This window comes from Garra rufa, chromosome 12, assembly GCF_049309525.1.
Source record: "Garra rufa chromosome 12, GarRuf1.0, whole genome shotgun sequence".
In the NCBI taxonomy this organism is placed as follows: Eukaryota; Metazoa; Chordata; class Actinopteri; order Cypriniformes; family Cyprinidae; genus Garra; species Garra rufa.
Genome location: NC_133372.1, coordinates 15371875 through 15394218, shown reverse-complemented (window position 1 = coordinate 15394218; position 22344 = coordinate 15371875). Strand labels below are relative to the sequence as shown.

General features: G+C 41.8%; 1 protein-coding gene across 4 annotated transcripts in view; it reads left to right on the top strand.

The window, feature by feature from the left end:
- The window catches only part of col18a1b (collagen type XVIII alpha 1 chain b), a 62372-nt gene that overhangs the window by 1040 nt on the left and 38988 nt on the right, over window positions 1–22344 (top strand). For 2 of the 4 annotated variants that reach the window (XM_073851330.1, XM_073851329.1), the window contains exons 1-3: window positions 7954–8526; window positions 20622–21163; window positions 21264–21359. In XM_073851330.1, the coding sequence (XP_073707431.1) occupies window positions 7986–8526; window positions 20622–21163; window positions 21264–21359 (1179 nt within the window). In that variant the 5' untranslated portion in view covers window positions 7954–7985. The other 2 variants (XM_073851331.1, XM_073851332.1) reach the window with 2 other exon arrangements.

Below are 22344 nucleotides of genomic sequence, written 5' to 3'. Positions count from 1 at the left end.
GTTGGATAAATGCAGTAAAAATAAAAATAGTTAGCCATTCCACTGCTGGCAAAGAAAAAATCCACTAAAAGGTGTTATATAAACTAATTTCCTGTTATGATAAGGGGAGTACTGGCAAGGTCTGTCCATAAAGCTTTGCAAGGAAGATACAAGGCTTGTTCCACCAAGTTTTGTTTGGACTTCCACACAATTGTGAATGAAGAACTGGGAAAAACCCAAAGCTTTCAGACAAAATCGTGACACACCACCCATGAAGAAATGTTTTTTAGTAAGGCAAGCACCCTCTTGGTCAATTTTGCAATTGACAAGACATACTTATTAAAGTGGTCTGTACATGACCAAGGCTGGACCAGCACATTCCGCCTTTTCATTGATTTAATGTTTATGGTCACTTTGACCAGTTGAAAAGAATTCTAACATGCACAGTATAAAGTGCATACAAATCGTGATTTTTCTTTCAGTTCACTTGAATTACTTCAGTTTTAATTGTAAAAGAGCGATTGTGCCTCCACATCCTTCTGTTCTGATTCTGATGAATGCTGCTTTGTGAAATATATGGAACAGTCATTCCATTACCTCACTCTGCCCAAATCCCACTCTTCCATAAAGGCATACATGTTAAAAACTTTGTGACAGGATTATTTTAAAGTTAAGAGTCAGTAGAGAAGACCTTTCAAGGCAAATATTCTGATGCACTATTTCCAGTCCATCAGATTTTCTACAAGTGGTTTATAACAAAAACTGTTTTTACCAATTAACATGATTTTTTTTTTTTTTTTTTTTTAATTAGGATAGAATCTTGACCTGTGATGAATGCATACATTCTTTTTAGTCATCTTTAAAAGCTTTTGGTAGGTTTGTCTTAAAGGCTTACAGGTTGCAGTAAATTAACTTCACTGTGCTGAAAATTATATTAGATTTAGGTAGAAACGATTTCACCACACATTTATGTGTTTTATTACCAGCAGATGGTGCACTTTCTAAAGTGAGGCGCAAATGCAATGCCTCTGACTATCAAAACATCATCACTTATTGTTTATGCATTTACAAAAGATGTTTGAGGTCATTAAGTTTTTAGGGTCAATGTATGCCCAGCATTTTGTGCAAATATTGTTTTAGACTCAGCACATTTACAATACAGTCTGCATTCATATCCTTAATTTAGGTTTCCTGTATGGGTTTTACTGCTAGGATGTAGACCTGTTTCCTTTGGAGATTCCCTTTTTGAGACAAACACAAAATCTCATGGGTAATGGTGGCTTTGGTAGAATAAAGAAGATGACAGAAATCAAATATGTCGAGGGCAAATGTGGTTTTCAGATATAAAAACATACATTGGTTACGTAAAGTGATAGTGATTCCAAATAGTGGCTTAGCAGTCTCATTAAGGTAATTCAATTATGTGCTATCAAGTGATATTTAAAACAGTAACTGGCTGGCTTTAAAATATTTGAAACTCTTGTCTATAGAATTAGCATCTGTTATCATTTGTGTGTGATGTTATTAGTGTGTGAAAGTAAGACACTTCTGTCACTGGAATACAATTAGTCACTAATAACAGTTCTGGAGCCATTAAGTGTACTTAGACCATGCTATGGGAAAAAATGGGGGGTAAACTGACCCTTTTTCTTACTTATGTTTCTCTTATGGATGTTTTAATATGCTCTCCATTTTGGTGCCTATTTTATAAAATAGTTCAGTGGAGAGCATAAGTATAAAACCTCAACAAACTTAGTACATTTAGTAACAACTGCAATCACTAGAATTGAACTAATGGTACATTATGCATTGTTCATAGATTACATTTGTCTCTACAGTCACCCAAATCTACACCCATGGAATGCAGTGCTCTTATAAACAGTAAATGTACTGTATCTGCATCTGTTTCTGTCACGTGACCTTTTCTTCATAGCTGCCATATTTACGACCATCTGTGAAATACTTTTTCAACTGTACCAAGTGTCATGAATAATTTACACAGATCCGTAGTCAGCAAAGCATTGCAGATTTAGAAATTTGTTGACATTTGCATTTATTTATCTTTATATGCCAGTAATGAATATACTGTAGCATCACGCAAAAGTTACTGTAGGCAGCCTTGAATAATTCATTTCACAAACAGAAGAGTCATCTTAAAAAACGTGCAAGACTTTAAAGTAGTATTCATTTCTTTATGTGTACAAAAAGTACAGAGTGTATTATTAAATTAGTAGTGTGAAATCTTGTCTTCAAGTGTGGTCTCTCTGTGTACTTCTTAACCCTAGGAGAAGTTGTCCAGCTGAACAGGATTATTAGGATATAAACTAGTATATGTGTAGCCCATTAAGACAGCTGTTCATGTTGCGTCAAGTGTTATTTGACAAGTGTTTACATAATGCCACTATGCCAATGTAAAAGTCAATTATGGAACAGCCTATATAGTGGTTTTCCCATCATTTATAGATCTGAAGATGGCAATCACATCTTTGTGTTCATTGGTTAATATGTAAATATTATTATTTAAGTTTTTTTTGTATTCCATGACTTATGTATAATACTGTTTATCGAAATTATGGTTAGATAGTGGAGATTTAAAAGGGTCTCTCAAACGCAGACATACACACGTCAGTCTTTCCCTTGAGGGCATCATATCAAGCAGTTCAGTATTGTTTTATAGTGACTTTTGGAATAGGGTGCTGACCTTCTCTGCCTCTATAAACATTGAGCACTTTATTAATAATACCTCAGAGTGGGATAAACTCATCCAGCCCTGATCTCATGTCTGGCCCTTTGGGTGTTTGTCTGCCCAGCGGATACCCCTGATCTGATCCCAACATGCTTTTTCATTCCAAGTTTGAGAATCAGAGGACGTTAGGGAGGATATTACAACTGAGTTGCTGAAAAGAGAATGTCCTTCAGTTGAAGTTGTGCATGAAATCCCTGATGGCAGTTGTATTATTGTTTCCCAGGCATGTTTCACTGGCCTGTGATCGCAGAGTCAGAGGTGGTCTAAGGTCAAGTCAGGGGCCAAGGGCCAAAAAGTGTCCACATACAGTATAGTCCTGTGGAAAAGTCAGTATTTTTGCACATTTTGCATTGCACGTGGTAAGATTATATCATGGATTGTTGTAGTATGTGGCTAAAGATAGATAAAATTAATATATCTTTGCTACTTTTTGTGTGTTTTTTATTGCTTTGGTTAAAAACAGCTTTTAAGACATCTGTTAGTGAATCAGAGTTGAGTCATTACCCAACAATGATCTGAAACATCCAAGCAAGTCATCATCATAATTAGGGATGCACCGATCATGATTTTTCATGGCCGATTCCGATACCGATTTTTTACAAGCAAGCTGGCCGATTCCGATACCGATTTCCGATTTTTCAAAAACAAGAAGTTATGCAAGTAAACAACATAAACAACATGTTTATTTAGTATTTAACAGGCCAAACTGGCTTTGGCTATTGAAACAATAGCATCTGACATCTGAAATTAAATAAATAAAAAAATATTAAATTAAATACAGTTTAATAAGTAAAACATGTGCTTTTAGTAAAGTAAAACAGTAAGCCAACAGGCATTTTAATGTAAAATAATAATAATCATTCTTAACAGAACAGACTTTTATTTTTGGCTTTTCAAAAGTAGATGCTTGTTTTTTGTTTTTTTACAAAAAGAAGCATCTCAGCTTTGTCACAAGTGAGTCTGTTTCTTTTTTCATCTATCACGTGAGAAGCTGAGCTGAACAAACGTGTTGTGTGTTCGAGCTCATGCTGCGCTGCGCAGACCGATCGGCGAGATTAGCTGAAAGCAGTCGGGGAGGAGCTGAAAACGGAGCCGTCAAGTCGGACACGTTGGGGATCTCGTTGCTTCCTCAAACATGGCAGATCACGTGGCGTTTGCCTACTTTATTGCAGATGAACTGGAGGCTATAGAAATACCTTTTTTGTTGGAAGAAATGCAGCACATGCAAGTGAAGCAGCAACTACAGATTTCAGCATCAACCAATGTTGACCACATTACATTAAATGTCTGACATTTTAGTTATTCCATAAAAAATATTACTTAAATATGCAGCTGAATACAATAATAAACTTATGCACAAATCCAATATAAAGAATTTAAGGGAAAAATGTACTGCAGTCAAAAGATCGTAAACTATATACGAAATGGCATGCAAATTGATTTGTTATGCAATTATATGGATTGAAGCACGAAACACGCGTGATCATCGTCATGTGGTGAATGTGGCCAATCATGAGAAGCTGTGACATCATCACAGCCTGGTGCAGTCCCTCCTGAAATGCTGCGCTGGCTGAGCAAGCCGGCTGTTCTCAAAACGCTCTCGCGTTACTTTGATGCCACACGTGAACGTCACGTGGCGTCGGCGCCGGTTCAAGTCGGACAAAATTTCTAACCGGCATGCACTACTTCAAGTCAGCCGCCGATCGGTCTGCGCAGCGCCGCATGAAGTCGAACGCACCTAATCGCTGTCCACACTTGTGCAGGGCGTGGACAGGTACGCTCGCGCAACTTCAGCGAGCACAGATTGCAGATTGCAATCTTCACGTCCTGCTCACAGATTTTGAAAAACCTCCACACACATGTTTCTGAATGAATCGAATGCCGCGGCCCGCGTGCACACTTCCGGAAAATAACCGGCCGGGATAAAAACGAAAACCGGCCGGTTGCCGATCGCGTGTTAGATGCAAAAAATAGCCGGTCAACCGGTGCATTCCTAATCATAATGGTTAAAAAAAAAAAAAAAACGTTTTCAAATAATCTTGAAATCGCCTAGTCAAAGTCTAGATTCAAATCCCATGCTATAAATGCTATGCCAGAATCTGGAATACATAGTTCATGTTCAACCTACAAATGAACTGAAGCAGGCTTAGGAGTGAGCCATTATTTTAGTGTTTTTTGTTTAATTTTATTTTTCAATGGGTATTGGTTGAAGATTTTGACTGAAGATTAGTGTGAAAATCAAACTAGATTAAAGGGATTTTTTACAGTTGTATGCTACTGTAGGTGTACATGTATAATTTCTTTCTTGTTTTACTGGTCCATTCTACAGAATTGGTTCAAAGATGGAAACTGTATCACACATTTTGTATATATGCAAATTGTATATTATCCAAGGTACACATTTCTAGTAACTGTAGAGTTTATTGTCATATTGTATTTTCAGAAAGTTAAAAAAAAAATACTCTCCTCTCCCAAATTTGTCACTACCGAAACAGTAATAAATAATTTAATAAGAAAGGTTAAATTGGCCTATTAAGACCTATTTTCTGTTTTATTAAAAAGTTTTCAGAGGTAAATCAATATCACTTACAATTTCAACTATATTTCAAGTGTGATTTGTGAGATTTGTTATATTTTCAATCCAATTTTGCATTGTAAAAGGCAAAAAGTTAATCATACTTTTTTCAAACTTAAGAATACATTAGATTGAATATACATTGAACCAAACACTATCATAATTGCGTAGTTGATAATTCGGTATACTTTATATTTGACAAAACATCCCATGTTTTGGTCCTGACAGCACATTTTCTGTAGTGACAGTAATGTTTTCAGGTATATGACAGTAATATTTCAGTCAAAGACGATATTCAGCACATGGTTAGCTAGCACAGTTCACAGTACACATAAAAAAATGTTATGGAATAACTCCCCAAAGAAAGTGTGTTTAGTTATAGAAAAATTGTGTTTGGTAGTGTCATTCTTTAAAGTTACACACAAATTTTTCACACTTTTCAACACATTTACCTCAAAATGATGGGGCCTGTCTACTCATCATGTAGCAATGAAAGAGAAGGACGCATTAATATTTCCTGATTATAAATGTAGGGGTGTATTTAAAATCAGTCTCAGTCAATGGACTAAAACATACACTGTTTCGGCAGTGACATGAAAATGCAGGATACATTTTTTTGTACATAAAGTTTCCTAGTTTACAAAGAAAATCTACAATAATTTTATTTTTTAACTTCGCTTTTGAAAAAATCAAAAAGATATTTTTAATATCAACAATAGAATAAAATGCAAGAATTAATTTAGTTTCATTTTTATAAGTTCAGTTCGGGACAACCACCTCCCAATTGTAAGCACCCAATATATGATGATATTGTATATGTATTAAGCTTACTGATATTTAAAAATATTATTGTGGGTTTCAATAGATAATGAAAGGATCTTAGTAAGCATCTATGATTTGAATATGTAAATGCTTTTTAAATGTGTTTTTGGTTGTGAGACAGCAGTTTGCATCTCAATCTCAGCATTGCAACTCTTTTCCTTCAGAATGAATGAACAATCCATACTGCCAGAAGTCCAAATAACTCATTTGCTAGGTTTTACTGGGTCAGTATGCTCGCCCTCTTGACAACACCCTAGCGGTGTGAACTAGCGTGGACGATACTGTGAATGTGTCTGTGTGCTAGTGCCAATTTCAAAGTTTGCGTGTAAGAAAGACAGGAACTGTGAGAGCATGCAACAGAGGGAGTGGAATAGACAAAGTGATTGTTAGAGGGCCAAGTACCCATGGTGTGATCAGGGAGAGCTGAGAGCATATGTTGAGTGGACAGCTGGACAGACAGTTTGAGATTTTGAGCAGAGGAGTTTCAAGCATGGTCAGAATCAGAATGTGGGAAAACTGCCTTTCATAATGATGAGGTTATGGGTTTCCACACGTACGTAGGCTGAGACATCCACCAGATCAGATATGCTGTCAGCTGCTATGTGTCTGTCACTCAGACCCACGCCAAACAGCCCTCCTGGCATGAATAGATGTACTATGAGCTGAGCTCTCAGTACAACCAGTGAAGGACTGAGAAGAAATGCTGTGTAAACCATTTGCTTGGTTTTCCGCTTAAATAACTGCAGTGCTGTTTTGTGCAGATGCTGTAGAACATTTTGAGGTCTAAACAGTATTAATAATGAGTAAAAATTACTACATGCATGCACCCTTTTTATGGAATTTTGTACCCACTAACCAAACTTGCATACTCCCAGAAAAGACATTTGGGTATGCAAGAAACCATTTGTCTTATTAGAAGTCATTGTACCTTTAGAATGTTTTATAAACTGATGTTTCAAGGTAACAAAAAAAAAAACTTGCAGTTGCTTTAAGTAAATTTATTCCAATTAACTGTAATTATTTCATTATAATAAAAAAAATATATATTTTTCAGTATTATTGGTCAAGAGGTCATAACAGTCATAAGATTAATGTCAATTTTACTGACAGTCATTCATGAATATTAAAATAGTATCCACCATAGACTTTAAAGTTCTGCAAACAAACAAGTAAACTATATTAAATATTTTTAAGGGGTTCATATACAGATTTTATTCTCAGAAGAGGAGCATTAGGAAAACTGAGGCTGCACATCTGTGTTCTTAGAGCTTGTCTATTGGGACACAGAGGGAGGTTGAGTGTTTCTCACATTTTGGAGGGCAAAAGTTGAAGTGGCCAATGAGGTTCAACTTATATTAAAGAGAACACGCCTTCTGTCTCTCTCTCCCCCTGTTACAATGAGCTAAGAGAAGGAAAAGATAACTCATCTTGTATTGCAGTGTTGATTTGGCTACTTTTGCAAGACGCGCCTGATAGCATGTTCTGAATGACTTGAGCAACAGAAGGACTAGTGTATGTGCAAAGATGAGGTTCAGCTGGGGCTTGTCTCTCCTGTTGATTTTGTATGCGGGTCCTCTTAATGCTTCATTTTGGTGGACCAGTCCACCTGTCACAAAGGCCCCCACAGTGGACAACGACACTTTTGTTAATGGAACGACCGGTAAAGACGAGAACATTACTGATGTAGGGTCGGAAATCTTAGATGCAGCCAAAGGGATCCAAGAATTTGTGAAGAACTGGGACCAGAACTCAACTGTGAATTGGAATAACAGTGTCACAGTGACGACACCTGTCACCTCCTCGAAGCCTGGCCATTCTAAAACGGGTAATGATAAATCTTTATCAGAAGATCTCGAACATGAAATGAATGTTAACGGTTCCTCAAGTGATGCCGTTGGGTCAGGCTTAGGCTCAGGGCCCACTTTGGATTTGGCTCAGGAAGGCAAAACAACAGCGACCAACCTTACAGGGACAAGGGTCACTGACAGCAGGATTAGCATAATTAGCACTTCCGCTTACCCTAAGGATTCCACAAACTGCTTAACAAGAGGTTCTGACTGGCCTTTCTGTTTATCTCACGGTGAAGTCACGTTTTCTTTACCTAATTTTTTTAACCACACCCAGGCAGAGGATGTGGTAGCTGTGTTAAATGAATGGGGTTGGCTCCTGCGTTCAGGCTGCCACCATGGTTTGGAATGGTTTTTTTGTCTACTACTGGCACCAAGATGCCATCAGCCCTCTGAAAAATCTGGGATAGCTCTGCTACCCTGCAGGACTTTCTGTGAGGTGCTGCTGGACAGCTGCTGGACAGTCCTACAGGAGAGGGGCCTGCCTGTGGCCTGCCACACCCTCCCCGAGGGACCAGAGCCCAGTCAGCCATGCCTAACCGTTAGTAACCACAAAGGTAAAACTGTGATGCATCTCAAGCTTGTGCTGCTTGTCCTGTCAGTATGTGTTTTTTATTGATGTGCTTTCTACCGTGAGAGGCACAGATCACTTCCTGTCTGTCAGTGGTTGCTCTGCTCTGCTACCGCTTTGCCAGGGCTCAGACCAACACTTGGGATACGCTAACCAGTGGAAAGTTTACTTATGTACATCTGCTGCGATGTGAGGTCTGCGTCTGCATGCATGGCTCAGTGTAAATCCATTAGAATTACATGCATGCATGCATACTAATTTCATAAGCATTTTATTTTCAAGGTCTGTTTTTAACCCGTAGCTCATATTTGTATATAAACTCATATTTGTGAAAACATGAAAACTGAATAATTAAGTGCCCTACAATAATTTTTACAAAATTGTGTTATAGCTAGATCTGCAGGTATTACATCAAAATCCAGCTGATCATGTCTAGTTGAGGCCTATATAAAATTGTTTATTGTATTTCGACTGGTTTTGAAAGTGTCATCTTTTTTTGCTTGGAGATCTTGCTGCACATTATTGTTTGCAGAAAGTTACTAATACAAGAGAAAATTGTGGTGTGGATAAACCCTTATGGGGATGGTTTGGGCATGTATTATGCTTTTTGTTGTGTGCACATTCCTTATTTTAGAATATTCCTGATTCATCAACATAAGAAGGATAAGAATGAATTGTGTCAGTACTTTATTTGCATACATAAGAACACATATGCAGTTATAGGTGAATGAGAACAGTGTGGGGATTCCACTTACTGTACACCTTCTGTTATGTCAGAATTATGCTTATAACCCTTGTTTACTGATTGAGGTGTGTTGATGAGCAAATTGCATTGTCAAGTACTAACCAAGCTGAACCTTACTTAGCTTTCGATATCAGATGAGATTAGGAGAGTCTATGGTTGTCTATGTAAAATGTAGTAAAAATTATTAATCAGGCAAAGTCATTCATTCTCATGTTCAGTATAAGTGCTCAAGATTCTTCAAGCACTGCTTTTGTTTTATTTCTAGAGACTAGAGACTCCTGACCTTGTAGTCGTCTAATGGCAGAATTATGTTCACCATAAAAACAGTGATAATGTAACCCATTTTCACTGTTGGTAACCGCTTCAAGATGCAAGATAATTTCATTGACCTACTTGCATTTGTATGACAGGTCACAGAGAGATACGAGACATGAAATCTTCAACACATTCTCATGACAATTCATAACTATTTAATGTTTTGGCCAGTTGGTGGTGAATTTGTGTGAATTCGTATAATCTCATTCATACACTTTCTTATGATCTGCTCATGCCTCACTGGGTTTTAGGTTTAGGAGTGAGGCTTCATGATATTATTTTTTTTTTTTAATGCAAGTTGTTTATTTTTATATGAATCAAAAACACAAAAAAGCATGGAAAATGGCTACATTTTGGAAACCCTGTTAAAAAAAAAAGCATATGCTAGATAGGTATGTTTTGAAGCATGGCAGCAGGTTTGAGCTGGTTTAGGCTGGTCCTTAGATGGTCATAAGCTGGTTTAACCTGGTCCTGAGCTGGTTATGAGCTGGGGCCGGTTGCATAAAAGGTTAAGACTAGTCTTAAAAGTTAGTCAGCTATTTTTTTTCTTTAAGACTGGTCTTTTTTTATTCAGTTACATAAAAATGTAGATAAGTTGAATCCAAAAAAAAAAGACTGATCACCCGTTGGCTAACTGCTAGTTGGTCAGACTAGTTCATAAGACACTTGTCTTAACATAGAGGCTAAGTTTATGCAACTGGCCCCTGCTACTGAGCAGGAGCTAGTTGCTTAGGACAAGTTTAAACCAGCTCAACCAGCTTATAACCACCTCAGGACCAGCTTAAACCAGCCCACACCAGCTGCCATGCTTTTTAACCATACCTTATCAGCATATGCTGGTTTTTCATCAGGGAAACTGATCCTGGTGTATAATATTAAACCAGCTCAACCATCAATCACAATAAAATAGATTTTTCACCATGATGAATCAGGACTCTTGTCAGACGCAACCCCAGTTTGACCAGCATCTACATGCATATGTGTGAGAGTTGTGGTGGATGATCTCAGCCATGTTTGTTGGAAAGTGACACTTGGACAAAGAGGCAGATTTTGTGTCTCTTTGTTATTAATAAGACAAAGAACCTTTTTTGCATTCTGAGTATAACAAGGTTCCCTCTGAAAATGACAAGACACAGCAGAGAATACACCATCAGATTTAAGTGTCTTTATTTTTAGCTATGAGGGACTCTTTTTTTTTTTTGGAAAAATGTGCAAGAAATGCTGGGAGTTTATAGAAAAAGGAATTCATTGTGAAGACAGTTGTGAAGATCTGTTGTGGGGGGAAAGCAGTTCTTATCTGACACAAAGTCTTCCTTGATCGTTTAACGATCTTGCATATTTATGATCAGCACTGGCATTGCACTGTGATAATAAGGTTGGTGTTTTGATCTATCGCTGTGGTCTTGGAGAAAGCACCACAAAAACCGCAGAGTTCTCAGAAGCAGGCAACTGCCAAAGAACATATTAAAGAGTATCGTGCAAACCATGATGTAAGAGGATTTTTTCTTTGTCACACATCTGGTACTCCATCCAGACTTCATAATTTAACATGTATTCATTTGTTTCAGTGCATTCTTTTTGGATTTAGGCCATTTTGCATTCAGTATGTTAGTTTTCCTTCATTTACCCTCAATTTCTTCAGTGTTTAAAAACAGCTGAATTATTATAATTGGCAGCTGTTTCATGCTGGTCATTTTCTTGAGTTACTCTTTGTCTTATCTCTTGGGAAGCTGGGGCTCAGATCATTTTTAAGGGAAAGTTTATCTTAATTAAGCCTCTTGGGAGCTGAGGAGGTACAGTATCAGTTAACAGGATCCTTCGGTTTCCATCTCATTCAATAAACTCCCATTTACCTATCCAGCTGTCAGTATACTTACAATCATTAAGAAAAAAAATTCTAAAGCAGATTCCTGGCAGAAGGCATTTTAACATTTGCATTTTTTGTGTTTACAGTGTTATCATCAAAATTATTTTTTTCTTTTTGGTCACTTTATTACAAAATTTTATTTTGTTTAGTCATGTCTTATCACATCTGTAGGATGTATATGCATGTGAGAGACAGTCTGAAACAGCTGGCCAACACTGGTCGCCAAGGGACAGTTTATTCATCAGCATTTTCACGTGTTGCAGTACTGCACATGTTCTTTGACAGTAATTATTTAAGCATAGATAAATAGTTCAAGTAGTTCAGAGTGAACATTCACCAGTAATTTAAATATAATTTCCCGTAATTGTGTTTTGATAAGATATCTTGCTTACATTTACACTTTTGAAATATATTTTTTATCAAATGGCAGTTCGCTGTGCATCGATTAGGTGGTTAAATCTCTTTAGTGACATTTATAATGTCATGTGTAATGGCTTTACGAGAAATCTGTTTTCAAATGACACTGCAGTGATGCACTCTCACTCATGTTATTTGCAGTCTGAACTTCATGGTGGTTCCAGTGGCTTCACCTTGTGATTTACAAGTGGATTGTATTAGAGTTAATGTTGTGAGGTAGGATGCAGGAGCAAGTGGACACATCTGGACTAGATAATGGGCCAGCTATACTCCCAGAATCCCCTGTGTGAGTGTTTTGAAAAAGGGTGAGAGCACAACCCAGGAACGAAATGAATGCTGCTTGAGTGGGTGAGCGAATGGACAGCCGTGTCCAATGAGAATCATGGCATAGTGTGGAAAAGCCACTAAGCTGCCATTGCCGTTGAAACATGAGACTAGAATTGGACATGCCGTTCCCACAGTCAGAAGTGTTAGCTTGGTTCAGCCTAAATCTGCCTGGCAATCTTTCTTTATGCAAGAATTTACATCAGTGTACAAAAGTATACACAAGTATAGATGTAGAATGCAAAGAAAACCTCTGTATATACAATAATACAGTTGTGGTCAAAAGATTACATACACCTTGCAGAATCTGCAAAATGTTAATTAGTATACCGAAATCGAAGGGATCATATAAAATGCGTGTTAATTTTTATTTAGTACTGACCGGAATAAGATATTTCACATAAAGAACATTTTTATATAGTCCACAAGGGAATATAATAGTATAATATAATTTATAATGACCCCATTCGAAAGTTTACATACACTTGATTTTTAATACTTTGTTGTTAACTGGATGATTCACAGCTGTTTTTTTGTTGTTTTGTTTTGTTTTGTTTTGTTTTGTTTGTTTTGTTGTTTTGTTTTGTTTTGTGATAGTTGTTCATGAGTCCCTTGTTTGTTCTGAACAGTTAAACTGCCTGCTGTTCTTCAGAAAAATCTCACAAATTCTTTGGTTTTTCAGCGTTTCTGTGAATTTGAACCCTTTCCAACAATGACTGTATGATTTTGAGATCCACCTTTTCACACTGAGGACAAATGAGGGACTCATATGGAACTATTACAGAAGTTCCAAATGCTCACTGATGCTGCATAAGGAAAATCAATGCATTAAGAGCCAGGGGGTGAAAACTTTTTGAATTTGAAGATCAGGGTAAATTTTACTTATTTTGTCTTCTGGGGGACATGTAAGTACAGTGAGGGGAAAAAAAATACTAGATCCCATGCTGATTTTGTACGTTTGCTCACTGACAAAGAAATGATCAGTCTATAATTTTAATGGTAGGTTTATTTGAACAGTGAGAGACAGAATAACAACAAACAAATTCAGAAAAGCGCATTTCAAAAAATTATAAAATGATTTGCATTTTAATGAGTGAAATAAGTATTTGTCCCCTTCGCAAAACATATCTTAGCAAAACGTCTCGGGTTACTTGTGTAACCCATGTTCTCTGAGTAGGGAACGAGACGCTGCGTAGAAGCTTACGCATTGGGAAACACCCCTGGTGTGACGATTGTCTGAAGCCCTATAGAATCACGCCAATTTATTGGCTGATGGCGCGAAGCTCCACCTCACGCAATACGTGACCTACCTAGATAGCGCGCGCGCCATCTTATTCCTCAGATTTTCCTATCGAGGAAGCCGGAAGAGCGTGAGGAGCTTGGCAGCATACGCAGCGTCTCGTTCCCTACTCAGAGAACATGGGTTACACAAGTAACCCGAGACGTTCTCTTTCATAGGTTCACTCAACGCTGCGTAGAAGCTTACGCATTGGGAACGGTATACCAAACACGCCAAGCTAACACGCTGCCAAAGATAGACCCTAACAAGGCCATAACCCTAACACAGCTGGCTCAAGCGGAAAGAACCCGGGAGCCAGGAGCTGTGCTAACATCCAGGTTATAAAACCTGACAAAAGTATGGGGAGAGGACCAACCTGCCGCCATACAGATATCCTCCAGAGGAACTCCTCGAAACAAAGCCAGGGAGGAAGCCACTCCCCTGGTAGAATGAGCTCTAATGTCCAGAGGTGAAGGCAACCCGCGCACCTCATAGGCCATAGAAATCGCATCCCTAACCCAATGGGATATTGTGTGTTTTGAGGCGGCTAGCCCTCTGCGGCCTGCCCCAAAACACACCAGCAGCTGCTGAGACTTACGCCACTGACTAGAGCGGTCCACATACGCCTTCAGCGCCCTGACAGGACAGAGTAAATGAAGACTGCTGTCCTCACTCAAAGAAGAGGGAGAAAAAGCCTGCAGTACTACCACTTGCGAACGGAAAGACGTGGAGAGCACTTTGGGGACATACCCAGGCCTAGGCCTAAGGATAGCCTTGACTAGACCGGGTGCAAACTCAATACAGGACTCATCTACACAGAGGGCCTGCAAATCCCCGACACGCTTTAAAGAGGACAACGCTAATAGCAAAGTAACCTTTAATGTCAGAATCCTCTCTGGAGCCGACTCTAAAGGTTCAAAGGGGGACTCAACTAGCCCCTTCAGGACAACAGAAAGGTCCCAAGAAGGAAAACTAGGAGGACGAACTGGCCTCAAGCGCTTAACTCCACGCATAAAGGAGGAGACCAGACGGTGTCTACCCAACGGGACATCGTCAGAATCCCTCCGGGCCGCAATAGCCGCCACATAAACCCTCAAAGTGGTAGCGGCCGCTCCAGCTGAGAGCTTTTCCTGCAGAAACTCCAGCACTGAACCGACCGGGCAGTTAACTGGGTCTACAGAATGAGCCAAACACCACGACTCAAAAACCTTCCATTTGGAGGAATAAAGCCTCCTAGTAGAAAGGGCCCTAGCGCTACTAATAGTCTCTCGGACTCCATCCGAGAGACTCACGTCTACTGGCAGCCCCTGATCGGCCACACCCACAACTTCCAGATCTCTGGACGAGGGTGCCAAATTTTGCAGTGGAGCTGACTCAGCAGATCCTTCCTGATTGGAATCTCCCACGGTTCGCCCTCCAGTAGGGAGATCAACTCCGAGAACCACGTCTGGGACGGCCAGAACGGGGCCACTAGGAGGAGACGCGCGCCGCACGTCCTCACTCTGCCCAAGACCGCTGGGATGAGCTTGACAGGAGGGAAGGCATAAAGCTTCCTGTCCGGCCAGGGATGCGCTAGCGCATCGATCCCCAGAGGGGCAGGATGAGAAAGGGAGAACCAAAGGGGGCACTGGGACGACTCCTGAGACACAAAGAGGTCCACCTCTGCCGCGCCGAAACGCTCCCAAATCTGAGCCACCGTCCGGCGGCTCAGCATCCATTCCCCTGACCTGATTTTCTGTCTCGACAGAAAATCCGCTGCCAGGTTCAGGACCCCCGGAACATGAACCGCTCTCAGGGACAGAAATTTGTCCTGAGCCCAAAGGAGGAGATGGCGCGCATGCCTGTCCAGGGTGCGCGACCGAGAACCTCCCTGGCGGTTGATGTGTGACACCACTGCCATATTGTCCATCCTGACGTTGACATGAGAGTGCGACAGGAACGGAAGAAAATGAACGAGAGCCAGAAAAACTGCTCTGAGTTCCAGACAGTTTATGTGCCAAGTGAGGCACTTGCCCGTCCACAGACCCCAAGCCGGTCTGCCCTCGAAGACCGCGCCCCAACCTGAAAGGGAGGCATCCGTCGAGATCATCTGGCGACGGCATACTACTCCCATACTCACTCCTGTCTGGAGGAAGATGGGGTCTCGCCACACTGAGAGGGCGCGGAGACAAGCGCCAGACACCCTCAGAAGACGGAGAGACGGCCAGGATGGGCGTATCCCCACTGACTTCATCCACCATAGGAACGGCCTCATGTGGAGCAGTCCCAAGGGAAGGACTGGGGAGGCCGCTGCTAACAGGCCTAGGACCCTGCGGCATAGACCTACTGACACGTGACGGCCTGGCCCGAAGCGGGCCGTGCACGATTTGATGCTCTCTACTCGAGCGGGAGCCAAACGGGCCCGCATCGCAGTAGAGTCCAGACACACTCCCAAAAACGTGGTCTGTTGAGAAGGAGTAAGCACGCTCTTCTTGTCGTTCAACCTGAGACCTAGAGCGCGAAGGTGGAGAAGAAGAAAGTCTCTGTGACAGCTCACCTGCTCTTTGGAGTTGGCCAGGATGAGCCAGTCGTCCAAGTAATTGAGGATTCGGATCCCCTGGAGCCTCAGCGGGGCCAGAGCGGCATCCATGCACTTGGTGAATGTCCTCGGGGCCAAAGCTAGACCGAAAGGAAGGACCTTGTATTGATACGCCTTTCCCCCAAAGGCAAACCTTAGGAACTTCCTGTGTCTCCTGACAACCTGGATGTGGAAGTAAGCATCCTTCAAGTCTACAGTGACAAACCAGTCCCCTTCCTGGACCTGGGAAAGAATGCTCTTGAGCGTCAACATTCTGAACTTCCCTCTGTAAAGAGAATAATTGAGTCTGCGTAGATCCAAAATGGGACGCAGGCCTCCATCTCTTTTCGGTACTAAAAAATATCGGCTGAAAAAGCCTAGGTTTAGTTCCGAAGAGGGAACCTCCTCTATTGCCCCCTTGAGCAGAAGGGAGGAAACTTCCTGTTGCAGGACAGAAGCCTCGTCTGCGCTGTTCACTGCAGTAAGAAGGACCCCATTGAAACGGGGAGGGTTGCGAGCAAACTGGAGCGTATAACCAAACTGGATTGTACGAAGAACCCAGGGTGACACTCCTGGCAGATCCTGCCATGCTCCAAGGAATGTTGATAGAGGTAGCAGAGCGGGGCAGTCCAAGGGGGATACCAGTTCTGGGTCCCCGCTGTGGGCGTCTCTTAGAAGGGGAGGACATGCGGCCAGCCGCGGCTGAGGAGAGCGCATAGCGTCCTCTAATGCGGGGACGTGGCTTGATGAAGCCACAATGGGAAGGGCAGGGAAAGTTGGTGCGGGGGGAAAGCTCTGGGCGTCCCTCACCGCGCGAACAATGCCTGCAGCTTGCAGCGGCCCTGAGGGGAGAAAACCGGAGGTGTCTCCTACCTTCAACGACCGCCACACAGGAGGAATGGCCTGCTGACCTTGAAGCGCACGAAGCGGCAAGGACTGCGCAGTTGGTGGAGGAGAGCGTACTGGGGACGGACAGATACGCTTCAGCGGTCTGTCGCGATCCGACAGGACGGGGGAAGCTCTCCTCTTTCTGCCACACACATCAGGAGCGACCCGAGGAAGCCGCGGGAGGCTTCCCAGGGTGCTTTAGATCAATCCGCTTGCGAGGGCGCTGGCGAGACATAGGGCGACCACGGGCTCCCCAGACCGTGTATGGTGGGGGATGCGCCGCGTCACTAGCTCTACCAACTGGCTCCTTCCCCGGGGCCGGACGTTCCCTGGAGGATGAAGCGCTAGCCGACTCGCGCGAACGCCGTGGCATGAACTGCTTAAACACAGCTGACTGCGTCTTAGCCGCCCTGAACTTATCCACGACGGTGGAAACCGCGTCGCCGAATAAGCCAGAGCTAGAGATAGGGGCATCGAGAAGGAAAACCTTCTCTTTTTCCCTAATCTCCGTGAGATTAAGCCACAAATGGCGCTCAGCTGCCACTAAGCCCGCCATATTGCGTCCAACCGCACGGGCTGTGTGCTTAGTAGCACGAAGAGCTAGGTCGGTAGCTCTGCGAAGCTCTTTAACCGCCTCGGGAGTCAAACCGTCACCTTCGTCCATTTCCTTCAACACCTCTGCCTGATAGGCCTGAAGAATGGCCATGGTGTGAAGAGCTGCGCCCGCCTGGCCCGCCGCCATGTAGGACTTCCCGATTAAAGCGGAAGTGGTCCTACATGGCTTAGAGGGGAGGAGAGGGCGGGACTTCCAAGAGGGGGCGGAGTTAGGCGAGAGATGCGCAGCCAACGTGTCTTCAACAGCGGGGACTGCAGCATAACCCTGCTCCACAGAACCGACAAGGTTGGTGAAGTCAGCGGCCGCCGCGTTAGTGAGACGTGAAGAAAAGGGCTGCTTCCATGACCTGGAAATCTCGTGATGCAGGTCAGGAAAAAAAGGCAGCTTACGTCTCGCCGGACGCGCCCCAGAGCTACAGAGAAAGCGCTCATCAAGCTTAGATGACTGGGATTCACGAGGTTCATCCGGCCAATCTAAGCTTAATTTCTCCGTAGCTCGCGTCAAAACATCAACCAGCTCAGAATAGGCTGGGGAAGGCCGCGCCTCCTGGCCGCTAGGCGGGAGAACGTCGGGCGCCGCGGATCCGAAGTCCTCAGAGTCGGAAGCCGCGGTAAATAAAACGTCTTCCAAACCAAAGGAAACGAAATCTCGCGCCTCCGGGCTTGGTGCAAGACAGCCGCGAGAAAATACAACCGGAGAAACCGCGCGACGGCGCTCGGGCGAAGGAGGAAAAGAAAGTGAAAACTGCTCGCTCTCCATCGCCTCGAGCTCCACATCAGAACTCCAGGCCGCGGCTTCACGGAGGGAGGAGGCCTCCGGAGCTGCACGGCGGGAGGAAGCCGCGGATTCATCTCCAAAAACCGCGAGTCTAGCGCGCAAGGTTTTTAAAGTAAAATTCTCGCAGCATTTGCATGAAGAATTGCCATAAAAAGCGTCGCGCGCATGGGCAAGGCCCATGCATTTGACGCACTTACCATGCTGATCATCACTCGACATGAGGCGAGAGCACGGAGGATGGCAACGGCGAAAATCCATATTCACTCACCGCTAGGAGAAGTATTTCCACTAATGCGGTCGCTGAAGTGAATATAATTCACGAAGTCGTCGAATTGGGCTTACAGAAAAACCAAGAGAAGCGAACGCTTCTGAAGAGAGGAAAATCTGAGGAATAAGATGGCGCGCGCGCTATCTAGGTAGGTCACGTATTGCGTGAGGTGGAGCTTCGCGCCATCAGCCAATAAATTGGCGTGATTCTATAGGGCTTCAGACAATCGTCACACCAGGGGTGTTTCCCAATGCGTAAGCTTCTACGCAGCGTTGAGTGAACCTATGAAAGAGAACCCTTGTTGGCGATCACGGTGGTTTCAAGGCTCCACAGATTTTCTATGGGATTAAGGTCTAGGACTGGTTAGGCCACTCCAGGACCTTAATGTACTTCTTCTTGAGCCACTTTTTTGTTGCCTTGGCCATGTGTTTTGGGTCATACCTATACACAAACCATTTTCAATGCCTGGCTGGCTTCAATGCCCTGGCCCTGATGGTACATGGCCCCCTCCATCGTCCCTTTAATGTGGTGCAGTTGTCCTGTCTCCTTAGCAGAAAAACACCCCCAAAGCATAATGTTTCCAACCGAGTTGAGTTGATGCCAAAAACTCAATATTGGTCTCATCTGACCACAACACTTTCACCCAGTTCTCCTCTGAACCATTCAGATGTTCATTGGCAAACTTCAGATGGGCCTGTACATGTGCTTTCTTGAGCAGGGGGACCTTGCGGGCGCTGCAGGATTTCAGTCCTTCACAGTGTAGCGTGTTACCAACTGTTGTCTTGGTGACTATGATCCCAGCTGCCTTGAGATCATTGACAAGATCCTCCCGTGTAGTTCTGGGCTGAATCCTCACCGTTCTCGTGATCATTGAAACTCCACGAGGCGAGATCTTGCATGGAGCCCCAGTCCGAGGGAGATTGACAGTTATTTTGTGTTTCTTCCAAGTTGTTTGGCGATGGTCTTGTAGCCCATTCCAGCTATGTGTAGGTCTTGTAGGAATCTTTGGTCTTGACCATGGTGGAGAGTTTGGGATCTGATTTGTTAAGGGAGTGCTCCTAATCTCAGCTCGTAACCTGTATAAAAGACACCTGGGAGCCAGAAATCTTGCTGATTGATAGGGGATCAAATACTTATTTCACTCATTAAAATTAAATCAATTTATAACTTTTTTGAAATGCGTTTTTCTGGATTTTTTTTGTTGTTATTTTGTGTCTCACTGTTGAAATAAACTAAAATAATAATAAAAATTATAGACTGAAAAAAATTTGTCAGTGGGCAAACATACAAAATCAGCAGGGGATCAAAAGAATATCTCTTTGGGTCTGAAACTTTAGTCTTTGCGACTGTACAGCTTGTAAGCTTGTTACACTCCAAAGACAAAGAAAAACATAAAATCGGGAATTACATATAAAGACTTAAGATTTATAGACTACTTAAATTAGTAAAAAAAAAATAATCCTAAATTCAGCTAATTGCATAAATGTAAACTATAATACATTTTCACGATGGTGGTCTAGCACAAAAAGAATTTACACTAAAGAATGGTCTGGTTTTTAGAAGACCTACACAATTTATTTTATCTGACAACGGTCTCCCTACACTCCATCATCAACCCTGAGAAAGCAAAATTTCACATAATCAGCATGCTAAATTTAGTCTGATTCTCCCAGGACTTTTTGTAATGTACACTGTGAAGTATTATTCCACTGTGTCTGACTGTTTTCCCCTAGGTTCTGTAGACATGCTAATAATCACCAGTCACCATTTTTTGTCAGTCCCCAGAGGCTGCAGCATGTTGATTTATGAGGCTGAACCAGTTGACTTTCTCGAAGAGTGCAATTTTACCTTACATGTATTGCAAAGATTATATAATAACTGGCGCTTTTTCTAAAAGACACATGCTATTTTAGGCACCAGTAAGAACTGAATGTAGATATAGGCAGCTCTTTTTTAATGTAACATCACCAAACATCACTACAGTCATTTCAACTACTGTACTGATTTCCATTATTTTTTGTATCATAGAAGAAAGTGGAATCACCCTGCTGCAACTTATTGGAACCCTGTCACCTGAAGACATCACCCAGGTTCCTGGTCCAAATGGACAAACTGCTTACCGCTTCACAAAGGATACCAACACAGGGCAGATGGCACGTGCCCACCTTCCCACACCCTTCTACCGAGACTTTTCTATTGTCTTTCACTTGAAGCCCACCTCTGATGATGCTGGGGTCCTCTTCTCTATCACCGACTCCAATCAAAAAATCATGTATTTAGGGGTCAAGCTCTCAGCAGTGGAGGATGGCAAAAGAAAAGTTATTTTTTATTACACAGATCCAAATTCAGATAAATCTAAAGAGGTGGCCAGCTTTGAGGTGGAACACAAGCCACAAGAGTGGAGCCGCTTCTCTCTCGCTGTTAGTCTGGACCAGGTGTCTTTCTACGAGGACTGTGAATCGGAGCCCAAGGTGGTAAAGTTTGAGCGCTCACCTGATGACTTGGAGCTGGAGACAAACTCCTGGATCTATGTTGGACAAAGTGGAGCTGATGACCCAGACAAATATGAAGTATGTCCATACATCCAGGGGAATTATCTGGAAAGACATATATGTTCATACACAACCACAGCTGATATGTTGACTGATTTTGATGTTGACCTGATTTTAGGGCCTGATCTCAGAGTTAAGGGTGGTTGGAAACCCACGAGCTGCAGAACGTCATTGTAATGATGCTGATGCTGATGATGATGACGATGACTATGATGTAAGCTGCATGTAATCTTAAAAGTCATTCTTATATCTGCATTTACATTTGAAATGTTTATAGTACACAGATTAGTGTGAATTTCTTAACTAAATGCTAATGTGAAAGAACATTATGATTAGAGGTCGACCGATATTGGTTTTTACCGATACCGATAGCTAGGTTGGACCACACTGACCGATACCGATTAATTAACCGATAGTTTTTGAAAATGGATACAGCATTTAAAATAGTGATCTACTATTTTTTTAAATACTAAACCATACTTTGTACATGAAAAAAATATTATTTATTATATATTGATCATTAAAGTTATTTCATAGTTCATTAATGTTAACAAAATATCAGTAAATGTTGAAATTAACACACTCTAACAAGGAACAACACTTCTATTCTACAGCTTTTATTAATCTTAGTTGATGTTACAAATGGGCTCATTGTCATCTTTACATTTTAACAATATGTAAAATTGCAGGTTCTATGCTTTTTGTTTATATTTGACATCTTAAAATTAAGATTCAATTTAATTACGATTTTCAATATCAACTAAATATAACCATTTGTGCAAAATTTACTTATTTTTTTTATTATATAAGCAGGCTACTTTTTTTAAAAACATTTACTTATTTAAAATAAGCGTTCTTTAAGTGTCGGCAAGTTTTCAAAGTAGTTTTTTTTTTCTTTTTTCGTTTGATTATTACTGATGAGATCACAGACAGTCGCTGCTTTAACCGGCTGCATTCAAACGAATGCACAGATTTATTTCGATGTATCAGATGTTTTGTCCTGCTCTGAGAACATAACTGACTGTGTGTACATCGAAAGTATTCGAAAATCCATGTGCATTTAACCTCATCTGCAAACAAGCTTTTTAAGACGAACAAACACAAAGAGAAAGTGAAAGTCTGTCAGTGCGCGAGTTTAGTGCATCTTATAATACTGCATTACAAACGGCAGAAATTAAGGCATATCTAAAGTAAAACAC